We start from the raw sequence: 18,477 nt of genomic DNA, 5'->3' as shown, positions 1-18,477 counted from the left end.
CCGCTCGGCAATATTGACCCTGGAGATACATTTCCCCACCCTTCACCAGAGCTAGCGAACGCCAGCATGGAAGCTGGCGAGGCTTCGGACAACCCACACTTCGATCTATCCGCGCCGTTAAACGACACAACCGAAGATGTTCTCAGAGCGACCATGGCATACAAAGCGTTTGCTGTGTCCGACATCTCTCGAGGCGTTATTGCCAGAGACCTCGTGAATCTCGATAATTAGGCCTTGTACGGCATCTCCGAGGCACGCCAATTGGAGTTATGGACTAATGAGATCTCGCGACTGATGGACCTAACCAAAGCACCGGAGGCGCCTTTCCTCTTCCATCCCGCAACCACCAGGGGCGCCGAAATCTTTGCCAAAGACTCCTTGGATGCTCACAAAGTCACCTCACGTTTTGCAGAGCGCATGTGGGACGCCATCAATGTAATCGTTCACGACTCGCAAGCTGCACTCGCAATCAACTGTAAAGAGCTCTGCAATCCCGACATCCTGGCAAGAAGTCGGAAGCACCTTGAGGCCATGGCGGCACAAAGTTCTCAAACCAGTCCTCAATACTCGACTGAGGAGCTCTCACTACAAGAAGACCACTACAACTTTATGGGCTACTGCACTGCTGTGCTCAGTCGCGTACATGCAGTTTGTGCACCTTTCTCCGCCGTCCCACTGCATCCAAAAGCATGCCCGCATTTCATCGCGGCACTGGCTAAAATATCGGCCAAACTCAAGATTGTGTCAAACCAGCGGCTGCATCCTGCTCAGTCTTCCCTCACGAATTGCAGGAGTTACATGAGCAGCGGTGAGTGCCATCAACACGGGACACACAACAAGGCCGCCGCAAACGGCGATGGCGAGTCCTTATCACCTATGATATCCGCGCGGCACAATGTCAAGGTCGTCGGCGTTGTCAGCTCGGAAACCCGAGTCAAGGCCATCGAGATGGAATACTACTTGCACACAACACGGCTTCAGTACGCCATCCTCGAACTACTGCGTATCATGCTGTCATCCGTACGCCTGATGGACTTCGACCCCACCAATTTCGAGCGATACGAGATCTCAGCAGCTTTCTACACGAGACCGCTTGCCTTGATGGCGACTTTGGTATTCAGGGACTTAGACCAAAGCTACTCTGGTTCTTCGGACCCCGCCTTGACGGACCGAGCTTGGGCGCCAATCATTGTGACAGAGGCTGTTGTGAGCGTAATACACCAAGGAAGCCTTGATGAGGAAGTCGGAAAACCAGAAGCATGTGTCACCAGCTCAACATTGTCGGGTCAGGACGACCGGGCTGGAAACTCAGGCCAAGGGTCTCCGACAGGGCAGTCGTTTGCGTTTACTGAGTCTCTTGGCACTGAGGTACATATTGTGCTTCAGGGCCAGATCCTCACACGCGCCGAGAGCAAATATCGAGCTCCGCGTCGAACCCGTCTCCGGTCTATGAGCGACGTCATTAGTGTTGTCGTGCCTCTCATGCTCGCTACGCCGAGAGCCGTCATTATCCTCTGCGAGGACATCAGATCACGTGGGCGCCAACAGAGAGAGGCTCCATGTCAACAGGACATATATTTCTTTCCATGGACCAAGGCTATCATCCAACTAAACAGTACCATCACCAGCGGATACCTTTTCCGAGGACAACACAAGGATGCAGAGGCCGGAACACTCCTATACGCCATCAGGTTGGGAATTATATACCCGGGCACATTGGAAACAGAGAAACAACAGATGGACTCGTGGGCTATACAGGAGCGGGGTGTCATGGTCAATTGCAAGAAATACGTTGCAGCGCTCATGACGCTATGCGCTTCCCTCGCTTGTGGGGGTATCGCCATGGGCCTGGCTGTGGGCACTCGCATCCCGGGCGTTGACCCCTTTAACCTGGCATCCTTCTCGTGGACACTGCAGCCTTTGTGATGCTTATCGGCAAAAGCATACGCGTCAGGTCATGGTGTTGGCACGACTTCGTGCACGGGCGTGTGTTTTGCCAAAGCCTCTCGGAGCTATCGTCGGTAACCCGAATTGACGCGCAGCACATTTTCATAAAGCTCTTCGACGAACAGTCACTAATGCACCTCCAAACACGAGGCCCTTACAACGCAATTTTTACACGCAAGTCGGACGACGGCTTCGCAATCGATGTGCCGCTGGCGATTGGAGCGTTGCTGAACTGCGGGCTGGTTATGGTCCGTGTCCTTTTGTCCGTCCCAGGCCGCGGGGCTTTGCTTGTGTGCCTGGACTTGCGACAGGGAAGAACAATCAATGTGTTGCCGGCATCTTACAACAGTGACGAGAGCGGCAACCAGGCTAGGGAATGGATCTACTCTCAGGATGATGTGAACACTTACTGCGATGGCGTCACGACGCAACTGCGCCGTTGGCACACTGGGCGGCAACTGAATTGGGGCGAAGTCACTGGACTGGATTATATCCAGTCAAGTGAGGTATTCACGTAGCATTGAAGCGTCGGAGCTCCTAGAGCCGCAACCACATCTTGGCATCTTGATGACATGCATTCAAGACATTAATCACCGAGCTGCCCACAAAGGCGAAATATCCTGGCCCCCCGAGCGGATCCGCCCAACTTTGGCTACTTTCAACTGTCTAGCAACTCCCAAGATGACTTCAAATGCTTTCATACAATAGGCATCTGAAAGCAGTGCTCTCCGAGATCGAGACCGCCAGTCGCGTCGCCCGGGCGGAAAATGTCGCTGTTAGAAATGGAGGGAGTTTGGAAAGCTAAGCGCTTTACATTGCCTCTTTCGGAAACGGGTAGGCACACGCGCGGGTCGATATCCGGATTGCCAAATCGGGTAATCAGAGAGGCCGCTCAAGCGGGCGGAATGTGGATTACTACCATTACCATAGGGGCAACCGAATATAACGAGCTGCGACACCTCGTTTGATCATGCTGTGTTTTGGCTGAGGACTGTGATTTACTCCTGCACCTGAAACGAAGTACGATCATGGCCCCAATTGCTGTGACTTCAGAGCTGCTGAACGGTCTCCCACACGTCAAGCGAGACATTAACCGCTTCAACAAGGAGGATGACAAGATGATAGACTTGGTCCTGCGACAGTTTCGCTGCCTTATTGCTGATTTATGCCAACAGTTCAATGGCGGCCATCCAGGGTACGTGGGGCACCTCGCTTCTTCAGATCAAGAACACATGAACTTACCTGATGGTCCCAGGAGCGCCATGGGCATGGCCGCCATCGGCGTCGCCCTCTGGAAATACACCATGAGATACTCTCCCCGCAACCCCGACTTCTTCAACCGCGATCGCTTCGTGCTGTCTAACGGCCACACATGCCTCTTCCAATACACTTTCCTGCACCTCACCGGCTACCCGGCCATGACACTCGACCAGCTCAAGTCGTACCACTCATCGCGCACTGACTCGCTCTGCCCGGGGCACCCAGAGATCGAGCACCCAGGCATCGAAGTCACAACGGGACCTCTTGGCCAGGGCATGGCGAACGCGGTCGGTCTGGCCATGGCGACCAAGAACCTCGCAGCTACGTACAACCGGCCCGAAGCCGGCTTCAACCTCGTCGATAACACAACATGGTGCATGATCGGCGATGCATGCCTGCAAGAGGGCGTCGCGCTCGAGGCGATACAGTTAGCCGGGCACTGGAAGCTCAACAACCTAGTCGTCATCTATGACAATAACCAAATCACTTGCGACGGTAGTGTTGACCTGTGCAATACAGAAGACGTGGATGCCAAGATGCGAGCCTGTGGCTGGGATGTGCTCAACGTCGAGGACGGATGCTACGACGTCGAAGGTCTCGTCACAGCACTGCTCTCAGCCAAGGCGTCAACAGAGAAGCCAACATTCATCAACGTCCGAACTGTAATTGGTATTGGAAGCAAAGTCGCTGGCGACGCCAAGGCCCACGGCGCGGCGTACGGAGCAGAGGACGTCAGGAGCATCAAGCAGTCGTTTGGCATGAACCCGGACGAACACTTTGTGCTCCAGGACGAAGTGTACGGTTACTTCCGAGAGATGGTGAAGAGAGGCGAAGAGCTGGAGCGGAGTTGGCACAGCATGCTTGGGGATTATGCCAAAGAGTACCCCGATCTTCATGCCGAGTTCATGACGAGAGTAGAGGGTCGCTTTACACAAGATTGGAGGACACTCATCCCAAGTAAGGAAGACTTCCCCACGACGCCAACACCAACACGAAAGTCTTCAGGCCTCGTGTGCAATCCACTGGCTGAGAGGCTGCCGAACATGATGGTCGGGACAGCGGATCTGTCGCCCTCGGTCAACATGATCTGGAAGGGCAAGGTTGACTTTCAGCACGTAAGTCCTTGGGCGTATTTGCACACACACAGACGCCTGCAGCAATATTGACAATCCACCAGCCCAATCTTCAAACATCTTGTGGCATCAACGGCAACTACTCTGGCAGGTACATACACTGGGGAGTCCGCGAGCATGCCATGGCGTCCATCTCGAACGGCATAGCCGCCTTCAACAAAGGCACGTTTCTACCAGTAACATCCAGCTTCTTCATGTTCTACATCGTAAGCCCTCTCTCCTCTCTTGTGGTCCTAACTTTCGCAAGCCAACACTGAGTTAAGTACGCCGCTCCCGGTGTTCGCATGGGCGCGCTTCAACATCTTCAGGCCATCCACATCGCGACGCACGACTCCATCGGCACCGGCGAAGACGGGCCAACGCACCAGCCCATCGAGCTCGCCGCACTCTATCGCGCAATGCCCAATATCCTTTACATCCGCCCCTGCGATTCTGAAGAGGTCGCCGGCGCGTACACGGCCGCCCTTGACGCGCGGGACACGCCCTCCATCATCTCCCTCTCTCGCCAGGCCGTCGAGCAGTACCCGCAGCATTCTAGTCGCGACGGCGTGCAGCGCGGCGCATACGTCTTCATCGAAGAAAAGGATGCAGATGTGACTCTGATCGGTGTCGGCGCCGAGATGTGCTTCGCCATCAAAACTCGGGACGTGCTGCGCCAAAAGTTCGGCATCAAGGCCAGAGTGGTGTCGTTCCCCTGTCAGCGACTATTCGACAGCCAGCCCATCGAGTATAAGCGCCGGACGTTGCAGTACCGGAGCAATGCTCCCCGGGTCGTAATCGAGGCGTACGCCGTCAACGGATGGGAGCGCTACGCCGATGCGGGATTCTCCATGTCGAAGTTTGGGAAGAGCCTGCCGGGCAAGGACGCGTACGAGTACTTTGGATTCGACGAGGAGGTGATTGCGCCGGAGGTGGCAAAGCTGGTAGAGCTTGTTAAGAGGGAAGGGGTGGAGAGCCTGCGAGGAGAGTTCCGCGATTTGAATCCAGTGCGATACTCTCATTGAGGCTTTGGCGTGGACGCATTCTGGGAAGGAGTTCCAGGTCAACCTCATGGTTATTCCGATAGAGGCGCATAAGCATGCCGGCCCAATGACACACACGGCGACAACCAATGAGCAGGTGGTTATGTGATAGTGAGATAGATGCGAGACAGTCTCTTTGGGTATCATATTCAAATCGAGGCAATTGAGGATCGAGTCGGCAACCCCTGGGCCCATCTTCATCGAGTCGCCCTCCTGGCCAGCCTATGATTCTGCTCGAGGCCCGGCAACAACTCCGCTCCTTCGCCCGCCAGGTCTCCTATCTGTCCTAACCATCCGCTCCCCAGGGCAGCCACCAACTCCGGCCATTGCCTGGCCACCGCCTCAGATAGTTCCTGGCCCCTCTGCCGCGCCTCCTCTGCCGCGCCCTCACCTATCCGCCCGACCTCGCGGATGATGTAGCGCGCCGCCTGCGCAGCTTGTCCCGGTGCCGTGCCATCCTGGACTGACTGCACTGCGGATGACGCGGCAGTGGTAGCAGCGCTGCCGACCTGCTGCGCTCGCCTGGGGAGGCTCCTAAGCGTCCGAAGGAGGGAAGCCGCGCGAGGATGATCGGCCTCAAACTGGTACATCTCATGCAGCAGAGGCCGGTCGAACGGGACCTCGTAGTCAAACGGACCGTTATCCCAGTTCAGGGTCGAGGCCGACGACCACAAGTACTCGACGCTGTCGTTGTCGAAATCGCACGGCTTCTCTTCGGCGACACCGGCGTCGTTAGGGCTGCTCCCTGCTGCCGCACTGCCTTCGATCCCAGATGAGGGCGGGACGGCGGCAGTCCGTTGGACAGGTTGAGGGCGGCCCGTCATCACCCAGCCCTCGGATCCATCAGACTTGGATTCCTCCGAGTCATCGTCGAGAGGTAGCGCGAGGAGCTCTGGGGGCAGCTCACTGACCCTTGGCAGCTCTGGGGGCTCCTCAGGGGACGGGCTGCGGCTTCCTCCAAGAGTGGCTTCGGGGACAGGGCCATCTTGAATGGCAACCGCTGTTAGTTTATTTCCATGGACAGAAGATGCCATGCATTTTAAACACACCTCTTTGCGCGCCGCTCCCTGCTATAGTTTGCAAGTTGCTTGGGGATCCAGTAGACATGATGCGCAGTCAATTTCTCAGGGCAAAATTTGCAGTGCAAGACAAGGGAATGCACAAGAGCAGACGGATCTATATAACTGGAATCGCTACGTAAAATGCTTGTGGTAAACATGGACGGAGAAAAGTCTGGCTGTGAATCACCCCTCGAACTCGGGCCTGTTAACTCTTAGACCAGTGCTGTGCTACTCGACAGGGCCGAGTGGCTTTCGCAAGGGGGCGTGCCGAAGCAAACTCTCTCGCGTGTATTAGGTGGGCAGGCGCCGCCCCCGGCGTTTTAACTACGACGGAGAGAAGTTACAGGCCGACTGACTTCAGGCTCGACCAGGACGGCTTGTTTGTTCGACAATTTCCAGGTCAACCTACGAAGCGGGTGTTTTGTCTGGGCGAATTCCCGAGCCTATATCACTTCAGTCCGCAACGACCCTCCCTCCTCTCCCTGACGCATGCCGGAACGAGGCGAAAATTTCGAATCAAACAGGCGATATACCAGTCTCTCATCATCATTTGATCGTAAAATACGGCATATGTCTTATTATGCAGTCTACGTAAGTGCCCATACACCCGTCCGTTGGTCGTCGCATCTGTATCTCTGAGAGCGTCACTGACCTAGACGCTCCGATTCAGAGTCACCGCCCCGGCACCAGTGGAAGAGTGGTCCTGGAGACAATACGACTCTGCTCACGGTGGCGAGCATGCGGAAACCAACAGCGAAGAATCAGAGCAGAGTCGATATGCTCCGATTCAGGCACGCCTTGCCCAGGAGGAACAGCAGCGAGAGGTGAACGAGGATACCATTCTCTGGCACAATGAGTCGCTGGCAGGATGGCAAACTCGCGGCAAAGGATACGCCATTTGCCCGTATATTTCCCGGCTACGACACCTGGCCAAGGTAGCCGAGGACGTCAAGACCAGCCGACGCGCACGCCTTGCGGCCGAGCGGCTACATACGTCGGCACAAGAGAGCTGCGCGGAAATGTATCCGCGGCTTTGCCACAAGACCAAGGTCCGAATCGGCTGCTACGGCGACCCCGAAGCCGTTGAGGCGACAGTCTTCATGTCCCTGTACAGCGCATCGTACTATGGCGGTCATCAAGGAGGGGACTACATCTTTCGTCATCTGCCTGATGAACCAGAAGATGACACGGAGCCGACTTCCTTGTCCTTGTCCGAGGAGCTGGAAAGTGTGCGCTTCACGCTGAACGTCAACGACGAAGAGGCTGGACTAAAAAGGTCCTTCGTGTACTGTGGCCAGGTGCCCCGGCCGCCGCGGGAGTATCTTGAGCGCCTCAAAGTGGTGAGCCGGGACATCATGCAGCTTTTGAGCGGCATCTTCAGCGAGTTCCCCGACGTTACTTCGGCCCAAATGGAGATATTTCAGCCTGGTCGGCGGGTTTCGGGCCCAGTATTCGGCAAGTTGTGCTCCGCGTATAGGAGCGTGATTCAGACGGCCGACCGCAAGGCGGTGGAAAGGGTCAGGGGCAAGCTACGCGACTGTCCGAGAGTCCTTGAGTTTGCACACCTTCTGCACAAGCTGTCCGCGGCTGAAATGCCACAGGTCACTTATTACATGTGGCCACTGATCAAGGCACTTGAAGAGGCCACTGGCTGGACATTCTTTGAGATGATTGATGCGGCGGATCTCGAGGCGGCCCGCAAGGCGACGCGACTGCTCTTGCACGAGAAGAGGCTTGAGCGCATCTTCTTGTTCCAGACTCGAGAGGATGAGAACACCAGCGTAAGTCTTCTGTTTTTCCTTTCTGCACGATGGAGATGGGGAGAGATTGAATGGAGGTATGAGCGAGGAGCAGGTTCGATGCGCGTGTTAGTCGGCACAGGGTTTATCCGGATTCCGACCTCGGGCCAATTGAACCACAGCCGCTAACATTTTCCCCTTCAACCTCGCCAGGATATCCACAAGTTTTACACGGACGACGTCTTCCGCAACGCCCCCAACCATCCCGACTGCATCTACACACGCCTCGACGTCCGCGAAGCCTTGGAACTCTTTGACAGCCTCCGCCGAGATATCGACGCCGACCCTAGGGTCGCCGACTTTGTAGACTTGAGACAAGGCCTAGCCGGACAGCACTGAACTGTCGCGGTCCGACTTCGAGCTCTCCGACGCCGAACCCGAGGCCGCTCAAGCCTGTCCGATTGTCGCGGTCGAGGAATTGCTGTACAAGAAGGATAATAAGAGGCGGAAGGAAGCCGAAACGACGAATTCGGCAGCGAAAATCACGGACTCAAACGGCTAGAAGTGTAGCGATCAGCGAAGGACACGAAGTCAGAACAAGACGACCACGAAGCACATCCGCCCTCCGCAGTGATGACGTCTCTCTTCTCCCTCCGGGGGCTGTTCACCCGCCGCGCCGCACCGGCCGCCACCCAGCCCACGACATGCACAACCGCCACGCGCCCGCGCCTCTTCTCGACGACACCCTCCGCCGCGGCGCGCGTCCCCCCCAAGCCCGCCGGCGGCAGCAAGCCCGCGCGCAAGAACCGGCAAGCCCCGCGGTCCGAGAACCACCAGCGCATCAAGATCCTCAAGCAGAACATGTTCTCGCCCGCGCCGCCGCCGCTGCGCATGGCGCGCCAGCGCTACCTCCGCCACTGGACCATCCACCGCGCGTGGCAGCTCTTCCGCCGGCAGCAGCACGAGGCGCTGGACCGCGAGCGCCACCGCATGCACGCGGGCATGTTCAACGCGTGCGAGGAGCTGCGCCGCACCGTTGGGCCCGAGGGCCGCGGCGAGGGGTACCTGTACCGCGTGGCCATGGAGAAGAAGGGCGTGTACGGCGTCGACAGCGTGCCCATCGAGTACGCCCGCTTCCAGACGGATACGCCCGCCAAGGAGGCTTGGAACCACGACTGGAAGAGGTGAATGGTCGAGGGGTGTATGAGTAAAGACGGAGGAGGAGGCTTGATTTTCCCCCAATTTGTACAAACTATAGCATCTGTGTATCACCACCACCACCATCTGTTGAAGGAAAGCGGCAGATAGACAACAGCAATGACAGCGTTTCCTGCCTCATCTATGGGATACCTGCATCTGCGACTCGCAAATGCCCGACGCCGTCGCGCTTCGTGAGCGAGACATCACTGACAATTTATGGGACCCTGCTTTTCAGTCGCGAACCTTGGAACCACACCAACCCTTCTCGCCCATTTCCAATGCCCCGAGGACAAGCAAGCAATCTGCGGAAGCGCGGCACCAAAATCGCACACAACGACGTGCAAAACACGAGCGGAAAACGATTGGGTCAAAAGTGATGAATCCTGCTTGCTGTTCTATGCCTGGGCGGCCACGTGCTCGCCGCCGTACCTTATTAATACAGAGAGTGAAGCCGCTTCTCTCCGTCGAACAGACAGATATTCAGTGCGTGCGCCGCTCCTCCTCCCAGGGGCGCTTTGTATGTAAGAGAGAGTGTGGGAAACAACGAAAACGACATGCGGAGATAGCGATGGACATAGAGAGAGAGCGAGAGAGACTGCAGAAAGACTTCGCTTGCCGAAACAATCCAAGAAAGACATGCTGATGCCGCGTGCCATGAGAGTGCGAGAGGAGGGGCTTGTAGCGGCTTGCGTACGGGGGTTCAGCCGCACAGCCGGTGGCAGCCGTTCCCGACGGGGGCGTCGAGGTGCTGTCTGAGGCTGCTGAAGGCGCCCACCGTCGGTACCATCCTTGCATTCGATGTTGTTGAGTCTGGCTTCCTGGCCCACAAGTGCGGCCTCGTCTTCATGGGACCGGCCGCACGACGGATACGATGGTCTCGGTGCACGGGGCACTATAGGACGACGCAGCAGCCAGACCCCTCCCCTTTTTCAAATGTCAACAGGGCGGCGCGTGTGGCGGCCTCGAAGACGTCGTCAACGCCCTCGCCACTGAGGCTTGAGCACTCGAGGTATCTCCTGGCGCCGACCTCGCGGGCGGCAACCTCGCCGTCGTGTTGCGTGACGAATCGCAGAGACTTCTTCCGCATCTCTTCGATGGCGACGGGGTCCTCGCGGAGGTCCTTTTTCAGCCCCACGAGGATGATGGGTACGCCAGCGCACAGGCGTGTTGCCTCTTCGATCCACTGCGTGACGTGTCAGCTCGTCGGCGAACACACCATGCCCAGCCAAAGGGGAAGTTCCCGACCTTGTGCTTGACATTGTCCAGAGAGTCGGGCGTGTCAATTGAGAAGCCTATTAAGATTACGTGCGCCTTGGAGTAGGCGAGGGGCCGTAATCGCTCATAGTCTTCCTGGCCGGCTGTATCCCAGAGGGCCAGCTGCACAGACTTGCCGTCCACTCTGCAGTCGGTCACGTAATTTTCGAAGACTGTGGGAATCTGTTTGTCCGTCGGTCAGCTCGCGGGGTTCGGGGTTCCCGAAACTCGTCGCGGGAGAAAGCTCACGTAATGCTGCAGGACGGTTAGCTATGATGCGGGTCATCATGCAGGGAGGATCAACTTGCTGTAGGGAAGTAGCCGAGAGTGAAGACGCTCAGCAGACTCGTCTTGCCGCAGGCACCGTCTCCGATGATGACCAGTTTCCTGCACAGGCATGCGTCAGTCAACTGCGATGGCAGTCGGGCCCCGAGCTCACCGAGCTCCTGGGGACAACATTGAAACAGCCAGAGCTCGTGTACGACCAGGCAAAGGAGAACGGGCTGCGAGGCGCCGCGCTCGAGTGGACGTACCTGCGGATGACGTTCTGCGGATTTGCGCTCGCCATGGTGCAACAAGGCTAGCTCCTCACGCAACGCTCTCAATTGGGGTCGGGGCGAGTCGAGAACCGCTGTCCGGCTCGATCTCCAACCTTCAGGGTGAAGAGCGAGACTTCGTCGGGGCCTGGGCGTGTCCTCGGCTGCCGTTGGGCTGGTGGAGCAGGAAGAGAGGCAGCTTCGTGTCTCGACCTCTGCCCCTTTTATTCTGTGCTCCGAAGCACGTCGAGGCAAGCTCGCAAGGCGCGGTCGTCGGAGGCCGTAGACTTGATCGGCAGGTCTGCCGGTGCGGTGGGACGGCCTGAGTGGAAGGACAAGCTTTTCGTCGAATACGAGCTGAAGAGGTACCGTAAGTCGGCGCTCGCGTTCTGGCTGCGGTCTGCCAGCGGCCCCGACGGCGGTCCAGGGGCAATCACAGCGGACGGCAACGGCCTCGCAACGCGGATTGTCGGCGACGGGCTTGGGCGAGAGGCGGAGGAATCAGAATGGGAATGGGAGAGCTTAAGCAAGGTGAGGACGAGCTGTGGTTTCTGCGTCGGCGGGAGAGGTGGCAGAGGTGCACGACGGCCGGGGGGTCGACGGATGGATGGACATGGACTGATTGACTGGTCCAACAACAGCGGGAAAACGGGGGGGGTCCAAGTCCTACAGCGGGCGCGGTACCTGGCAAAGTGCGGAGACGACCTGCCCGGACCTTGTACCTGGACGCAGCCGCTAGCTGGCCGTTCCCGCTTACCTAACTGCACTGCAACGCCCAGTGGCGGCTCGTCCTGACGCGCCGCGCTGGGCTGAGCTGAGCCGACGCGAGCAGTTTGGCTGTGTAACAGGAAGCGAGATGTTGTGCAGGTCGACTCGATTGATTACGCCGAGTCGGCGGCGGCCTCATTTGCTACGACGGGGGCACGGGCACGGCGGCCAGGCGTCTGCGCTCCCGGCGTGCCGGCTGGCGCATTACGGTGTCTGAAAGTCCTGGAGACGCGGCCGCCTGCCAGATCAACGACAAGAAGACCAGCCAAGGACGAGTCCGCCCAGCCCAGGGCCACTCACTGCGCGACGCCCCCGTCGTCTCCAGGGGTGCCTCTCTCTTTTTTCTTTCAGGGTGCTGACCCGGCCGGGCCGCCCGGTGTCCCCCATTCCGGTCTCTCAGGAACACGACGACGGAGGAGGCTATGCATCGTCCAAGCAAGACATCAACCCGCGAACTAGGACGCCGGGGGCCACGGACGCGGCGCCGCGTGGGACACGACTGGGCGTGCCTGGCATCGCCATTGGCTATCGGGCCCAGGGATGACGGGCTCCCCCTCCCATCCGCAGTCGGCCTGCCCTGCCCGCCGACGACACAACCCGAGCGAGCCTCTTGACAGCGGGGAGCAGCGCAGGGCAGGGTTGCCGTTCCGAGCTGCTCACTGGCCCGGGCAGCTTCGGCAGTTTGCGCCTCCCAGTACCGTGAACCCGGGTGAAGAGTGTTTGTTGCAGAGGCGACACGGGCCGTGATGCCATCCCCAAACGGCCGGCCCGTCCAACCCATCGACCAACAGCAAGCACCCAGCCCCTTGGGCATCGGCTGTGACGCTTGCTCGCTTGCCCATCAGCTGCTGTCAGGCCATTGAGAACGCGGATCCCAGTCATAGTGGGCAATGCGAGCGCGTGGTATGCCGCAGGTCGCCCTGCAATAGGACGCCGTACGCCTCGACGGCACGTGCACAAGACGGCGTGGCACCACGCGATGAAAGGCCGTTGCATGGCGGTTGAGACCGGCCGACATGCACCGTCGACGTCAGAGCACTAGGTTGGCCTGCAAAGGCACCGGTCTCTCGTCGCATCGCCCCGTCCCGCGAGTAGGAAACTTGTGCGAGCATCGGACGAACTATGCCATGAGCGGTCCAATCGCGTGTGTGCACTCCTCCAGACGCATCAATGGAACCGCGACGTTTGGTACACCGGTAGCCTGACGGTTGTGTGACTGGATGAAGGGGGTCACCGTGGATATCCGAGAGCGTCTTCTGGCAAGCGAGAGAGGCCCGTGATGTACAAGGCAGCGTCATGGCGGGCGACTGGCGGACGCGACGGCGTACGGCGATTCGGAGCGCTGGCTGATGGGCACAGCATCGTTGCCGATTGAAGCTGTCTTCAAGTCATGGCGGAGCTTCGAGGAAGCGCCGCGTCTGAGGCCAACCATCTGCTCTGGTTCATCAGGGTGTCTGGCCAGGGTGTCTGGCGTGCAAGAGCCTGCCAAGTTGCCGGCCCAATGAAAGACCAGTCTCCATCGAAAATTTGGCTTTGGCTCCGTCACGTGATGGATCCAGGACCTCACTGGACCGCCCCAGTTTTCAGCAGGAGGTGCGCTGCAGATGCCCCGAGATGTGCCCAACAGGGCATCCATGGACCTGTCCGTACCTTGCGGGCAGCTGGTCTTCGAGGTACCCGCAGGCGCGGGACAGCGCGGCATGCTGCAGTGACTCCCGTCGCTTCTAGCCCAGAGCACATGCGACCTGTAGCTTCTGACCGGGCGCATCACCTCAAGCGTCTCAACGTCGCGCCCTGACATCCAATGTCGATGCATGAATTTGCAGTGATTAGAAAAGAAACGCACCTACCATCGACGCAATATTTCGTAGACTTGGTAAATCACAGCGCGATAGGCTCCCGCTGGTACAGCACAACGACGCGGACGACGCGGACAACCCTCCCGCCAGCGACGACGCAGGCACATCCGTCAACCCACGCTTGCCCCTTCCGTCGGCGAACCCCACTGCGTCATTGCTGACCTAAGGCGCCTGATAACCCTGACTCCCACCCCCCCAAAGGGCCAAGGCTGGGCTGGGCTGGGCTGGGCTGGCGTGCGGCGGGCAACAGCACACGGCAAAGCGCCTATCAATTTGGGACGGCCACTGCACATGGCCGCTGGAGCCTCCATCAATCTCTCTCGCTCGCTCCACACCAACGCCAAACACCATCTGCATACATCCATACATCCCTCACCAACCTCACGCCTCCCTCGCCCTCCGCCGACCACGTCCGCGCAACCCCTCCAGGCCAGCCGCCAGCACCTCCGCACCCGCTTGCGCTCGCCCGCTCGAGGCTGACACGTTGCGTCCCGCCGACACGCTGGTGCACTCGAGCCTATCCCGCGCCCCCGTCCCCGAATCCCGCCACCCACCGCGAGCCCTCTTGATGGTGTCGTCGGCCTGCGCTCCGTAAGACGTACGATGCCGGCCTCCAAACAGACCCCGGCCGCTCCTACGCCGGCATCGCCTCGCAACAGCACCTCAAAGTACACCAACAAGGATGGCTCCAAGTTCATCACCGTTCCCAAGGGCGCCTCGCCCTCGGACTCGTCCCTGCCCTCGACCCCGACCCGGGCAAACCACCATCCGTCCGCCCCGTCTCCGCCCCCGCCGCCGCCTCCCGTCGACGCTGCAGCCCCGGCCGTGAATCGCAAGAAGCAGAAGCGCCGCCAAAAGGCCGCCGCGAAGGCCGCCGCCGAGCAGGCGGCCAATGGCCACCCGAACCCCGCACCGCCAGCTCATCACTCGTCTGATGCTCCCGCCGCCGACGAGCAAGACACCGTCCCTAGCGAGGACGAGGTCGATTATGCTGCCCCTGCTGACTCCTCCTACCCGACGACCAACGGCAACTCCGCGCCCGCCGGCAAGTCCAAGAAGAATAAGAAGAAAAAGAAGAAGCAGAATGCCGCCGAGTCGCCCTTGCCCACAGCTCTGGAACCCAGGCACAGTCAGCCTGTCGCCACGCGCGGGCCTGGCATGTCCCGAGACAAGATATGGAGCACGAGCAACCACGAGGAGCGGGAGCGGATCAAGGAGTTTTGGCTCGGCCTCGGCGAGGACGAGCGTAAGTCTCTCGTTAAGGTCGAGAAGGACGCAGTCCTCAAGAAGATGAAGGAGCAGCAAAAGCACACCTGCAGCTGCACTGTTTGCGGTCGTAAGAGAACCGCAATCGAGGAGGAGCTGGAGGGCCTTTACGATGCCTACTACCTCGAACTCGAGCAGTTCGCCAACCAAGGCGAAGGGCCGCCGTTGATGGCCTCAACCACTCACGACTTTCCCCTCCAAGCCTCGCGCCGCCTCCCCTCTGGATATGCGGCCCAGCAGCCACCGTCACGCGGTAGAATAGTCGAGCACGTGGGCGACGACGACGAGGATGAGCTCGAGGAGGTCTATAGCGAGGACGAAGTCGAGGACGACGAGTACAGCGACGACGAACCCCCCGAAGAGTACCACAACACGCACGAACGAGACGTAGCCGATTTCTTGACGTTTGGGAACAGCCTGCAGGTCAAGGGTACGCAGCTCCTTGAAACCCTTCTCAGCGCATATGGTAACATGGACTTAGGCGGCATTCTCACCGTGGCGGATGACCTCCTCAAGAACGACGGCAAGCGCTTCATCGAGATGATGGAGCAGCTCGCCGAGCGTCGAATGGCGCGAGAGGAAGACGCCCGCGAGCACTTCTCCCGCGCCTACGGTCATCCCAACGGCTCATACTCCAATCCTCATAGTCACCCGCCCCCGGAAGAAGACGAGTACGAAGACGAAGAGGACGAGGAAGACGACTATGAGGATAGCCAAGACGAGGAGTATGAGGACGAAGAGGTATACTCGAACCCTTCTGAAATGCCGCCGACGTTCCATACTGAATGCTGCTGCCAGGACCCCATGACCGAAGAACAACGCATGGAAGAGGGACGCAGGATGTTCCAAATCTTTGCGGCCCGCATGTTTGAACAGCGCGTGCTGTCCGCTTACAAGGAAAAGGTGGCCAAGGAGCGCCAACAGAAGCTGCTGGAGGAACTCGAGGAGGAGAGCCGCCAGGTCGAGGACCAAAAGGCCAAGAAAGCCAAGAACGCCCAGAAGAAGAAGGACAAGGCTGCCCAGAAGAAGCAGGCCCTCGCCGAGGAGAAGGCACGCAAGGAGGCCGAGAAGGCCGCCGAGGAGGCCGCGCGACTCGAGGCCGAGCAGAAGAAGCTGGCCGAGCAGAAGCAAAAGGCCGAAGAGCGGCGCAAGCAGAAGGAGGCCCAACGCAAGGCAGAAGAGGATGCGCGGCTGAAGAAGGAGGCCGAACGGCAACGGCGAATTCACGAGCAGCGAGAGAAGCAGGCCGAGCAGGAGCGCAAGGCCCGCGAGGCCAAGGATCGCGAGAAGCGGCTCAAGGAGGAGCAGCGCCTGAAGGACAAGGAGGCCCGAGAACAGCGGGAGCGCGAGGCGCAAGAGCGGAAGGAGAAACAAGATCGCGACAAGCGGGAAAAGGAGGCACGTGCGGCAAAGGCACAGAGGGAAGCTCAAGAGGCGACCGAAGCCAAGGAGAAGGCGAGGGACGAGAAGGCGCACAAGCCACAGTCGACAAAGCGCGGGCAGCAACATGCCGCCCCGGTCCCGGCCGCCCTCCCTCAGCTTCCCACCAACCCGACGAGCTTTGCTTCTCCCAAGATCCCCGTGGCCACTCCGGCCATCCCCAAGGCCCCGACCCCGATCCGGCCGCGGACCCTGTCGCAGCAGGCGGAGCCGGCACCACAAAACTCGGCGGCAACCCAGGCCGCCCCTGGACCGAGTCAGAACCAGTCTCCTCACTCGCTCACACCGGTCCACGCCAGCCCCGGGCCCATCGGGCAGGAACGAAAAGCAAGCGGGGGCAGCGCCATCGCCATGCAGCACTCTGCGCAGCCCATGTCGCCGCAGAGCTCGCAGTCTCGGCCTCCAAGTCACACTCCGCCGTTCCAGGTCCCCCCGATGGGAATGCAGCCGCCTCCGGGCCTGGCGCACCAACGGCCCCCCGGATTCTCCAGCCCCATGGGACACGAACCCATGTTTCCACTGCCGTATCGCTCCAGCCCCAACATGATGGGGCCGCCGCCCGGCATCAACGGCCCAGCGGGTCGCGGATTTCCTCCCATGACCGCGCCGCCCCCTGGATTCCCTCTTGGTGCCAACGACCAGTACTCGATGGGACACGGATTCCCGATGCCCAAGGACGTGCCGCCGCCGACCCACACGCGACACGGCTCGACGGGTTACGACGGCATGGCTCCGCCGTCGCAGCCCATAGGACGGCCGGCCCCGATAGGTAGACCGGGCAGTGTGAACCACGGGCTGGCACAGGACGAAGACGAAGACGCCAAGCAGCACCTCGGCAGCCGCGCGCTGCTGGGCGACGATGAGCCCTTGCCCTCGTCTGAAATCAACCTCGGCAGCATGCGCCATCAGCTACCGGGCCTCCGCGGCTTCGCCTCCAACTCGTTTGTCGATTCCGGGTTCCCCATCGCGCACAGCCCCTGGGGTCCTCCCTCGGGAGCGGCGCAGCCATTCCCACCCCCAGGTTTTGGGAACACGACGTGGGGCTCACCAACGGTACCTCACGGGTTCAACGTCGGATCTCCTGCCGGGCTCGGCGCCATCCGCCCGGCCCAGTCGCGTCATGCGGCTCTACGATTGATGCTTTGCCAGGCCTGCCAGGCGCTGAGCAGCACGAGCAGTGCCGACGGGGATGGCTTCGTCGACGTAGGCACGTTAAAGTCGCAGATCGAGTCGCAATCGGGCGACGCCAGCATCATGGAGCAGGAGCTGCTAAATCTATGCGACACCGAAGGCAACAGCTCGAACGGCGGCGGAACGTTCGACACGCGGCGAGACACGGGCGGCCATGGAAAGCACGCGATCCGTTGGGTGCCGGACCTCAACGACGGGCTGAACGCACCTCACCGCGCGGTCGGAGCCCCCGGAGAGATTGGCAGCCCGCTCGTGGGCCAGGCGTCGTTGTGGAACATGTAGGACATGCCCAACATGTCGGGCCAGAGCGACAGCCCAACGAAGCGCTCGAACCTGCTGGAGAGGATCGGTATAGTGCCGCCGAACGCTCAGCCGGCGCGGCCTTTGAACCGCACCTCGGCGAGCGTCGACTTGCGCAGGGAGGCGCTGGCGGCTACCAGCCGGCAGAACGGCGTCGGCGGCACCAAGACGAACAACGACAGAGGCTCGGGCAAGGTCGATACGTGGGAGGGCTTCTACGAGCCAGCCCGCGGCGCCGGAAGCGGCAGCCCACGCAGGTGGCGTAGCAATTACTGAGGCCGCCGCGCTCGCCCGAAAAGGGCATGTATGTGTACGAGCGTGCGTGCGTGCGTGTGTGGAGAGAGGGCGCTCAGGCCGGAGCGGGCAGCAGAACCCGCCGGCAGCGAGACGAAGCGATGTGAATATTTCCTGTTCGATTAGCAGATATCAAGGAATACCCCCGGCGGGGTATATTCGCAGCAGCTGCAGCAGCAACAACGACGATGGCCGTCAAGAGGCGTG

The 18,477-nt window shown here is 59.9% G+C and overlaps 7 protein-coding genes across 7 annotated transcripts; 5 read left to right on the top strand and 2 right to left on the bottom strand.

Moving 5' to 3' along the window:
* Window positions 1-876: 876 nt before the first annotated feature.
* PLICBS_006826 (uncharacterized protein) lies at window positions 877-1,926 on the top strand (the record flags this gene model as incomplete). Its single annotated transcript, XM_065601064.1, has 1 exon — window positions 877-1,926. One exon carries the CDS (start codon window positions 877-879, stop codon window positions 1,924-1,926), a length of 1,050 nt encoding a protein of 349 aa, XP_065457136.1.
* Window positions 1,927-2,975: 1,049 nt separating this feature from the next.
* Window positions 2,976-5,344, top strand: PLICBS_006825 (uncharacterized protein; the record flags this gene model as incomplete). Its single annotated transcript, XM_065601063.1, has 4 exons — window positions 2,976-3,142; window positions 3,203-4,322; window positions 4,385-4,546; window positions 4,649-5,344. The coding sequence occupies 4 exons, from the start codon at window positions 2,976-2,978 to the stop codon at window positions 5,342-5,344; spliced, it is 2,145 nt and encodes a 714-aa protein (XP_065457135.1).
* Window positions 5,345-5,559: 215 nt separating this feature from the next.
* PLICBS_006824 (uncharacterized protein) lies at window positions 5,560-6,347 on the bottom strand (the record flags this gene model as incomplete). The annotated part of the gene is made up of 2 exons (XM_065601062.1): window positions 5,560-6,307; window positions 6,340-6,347. The coding sequence occupies 2 exons, from the start codon at window positions 6,345-6,347 to the stop codon at window positions 5,560-5,562; spliced, it is 756 nt and encodes a 251-aa protein (XP_065457134.1).
* A 656-nt stretch (window positions 6,348-7,003) lies between these two features.
* On the top strand, window positions 7,004-8,724 carry PLICBS_006823 (uncharacterized protein; the record flags this gene model as incomplete). The annotated part of the gene is made up of 4 exons (XM_065601061.1): window positions 7,004-7,014; window positions 7,094-8,204; window positions 8,376-8,525; window positions 8,548-8,724. The coding sequence occupies 4 exons, from the start codon at window positions 7,004-7,006 to the stop codon at window positions 8,722-8,724; spliced, it is 1,449 nt and encodes a 482-aa protein (XP_065457133.1).
* A 71-nt stretch (window positions 8,725-8,795) lies between these two features.
* PLICBS_006822 (mitochondrial 54S ribosomal protein mL40) lies at window positions 8,796-9,350 on the top strand (the record flags this gene model as incomplete). Its single annotated transcript, XM_018320203.2, has 1 exon — window positions 8,796-9,350. One exon carries the CDS (start codon window positions 8,796-8,798, stop codon window positions 9,348-9,350), a length of 555 nt encoding a protein of 184 aa, XP_018180100.2.
* Window positions 9,351-10,254: 904 nt separating this feature from the next.
* PLICBS_006821 (Rho GTPase) lies at window positions 10,255-11,184 on the bottom strand (the record flags this gene model as incomplete). Its single annotated transcript, XM_018320202.1, has 5 exons — window positions 10,255-10,545; window positions 10,608-10,789; window positions 10,866-10,871; window positions 10,921-11,003; window positions 11,150-11,184. 5 exons carry the CDS (start codon window positions 11,182-11,184, stop codon window positions 10,255-10,257), a joined length of 597 nt encoding a protein of 198 aa, XP_018180099.1.
* A 3,198-nt stretch (window positions 11,185-14,382) lies between these two features.
* On the top strand, window positions 14,383-18,252 carry PLICBS_006820 (stress response protein nst1; the record flags this gene model as incomplete). The annotated part of the gene is made up of 2 exons (XM_065601060.1): window positions 14,383-17,895; window positions 17,959-18,252. 2 exons carry the CDS (start codon window positions 14,383-14,385, stop codon window positions 18,250-18,252), a joined length of 3,807 nt encoding a protein of 1,268 aa, XP_065457132.1.
* Window positions 18,253-18,477: the final 225 nt, after the last annotated feature.

Source organism: Purpureocillium lilacinum, assembly GCF_023168085.1.
Source record: "Purpureocillium lilacinum CBS 284.36 DNA, scaffold_5, whole genome shotgun sequence".
Classification (NCBI taxonomy): domain Eukaryota; kingdom Fungi; phylum Ascomycota; class Sordariomycetes; order Hypocreales; family Ophiocordycipitaceae; genus Purpureocillium; species Purpureocillium lilacinum.
This window is presented reverse-complemented; position numbering and strand designations above follow the sequence as displayed.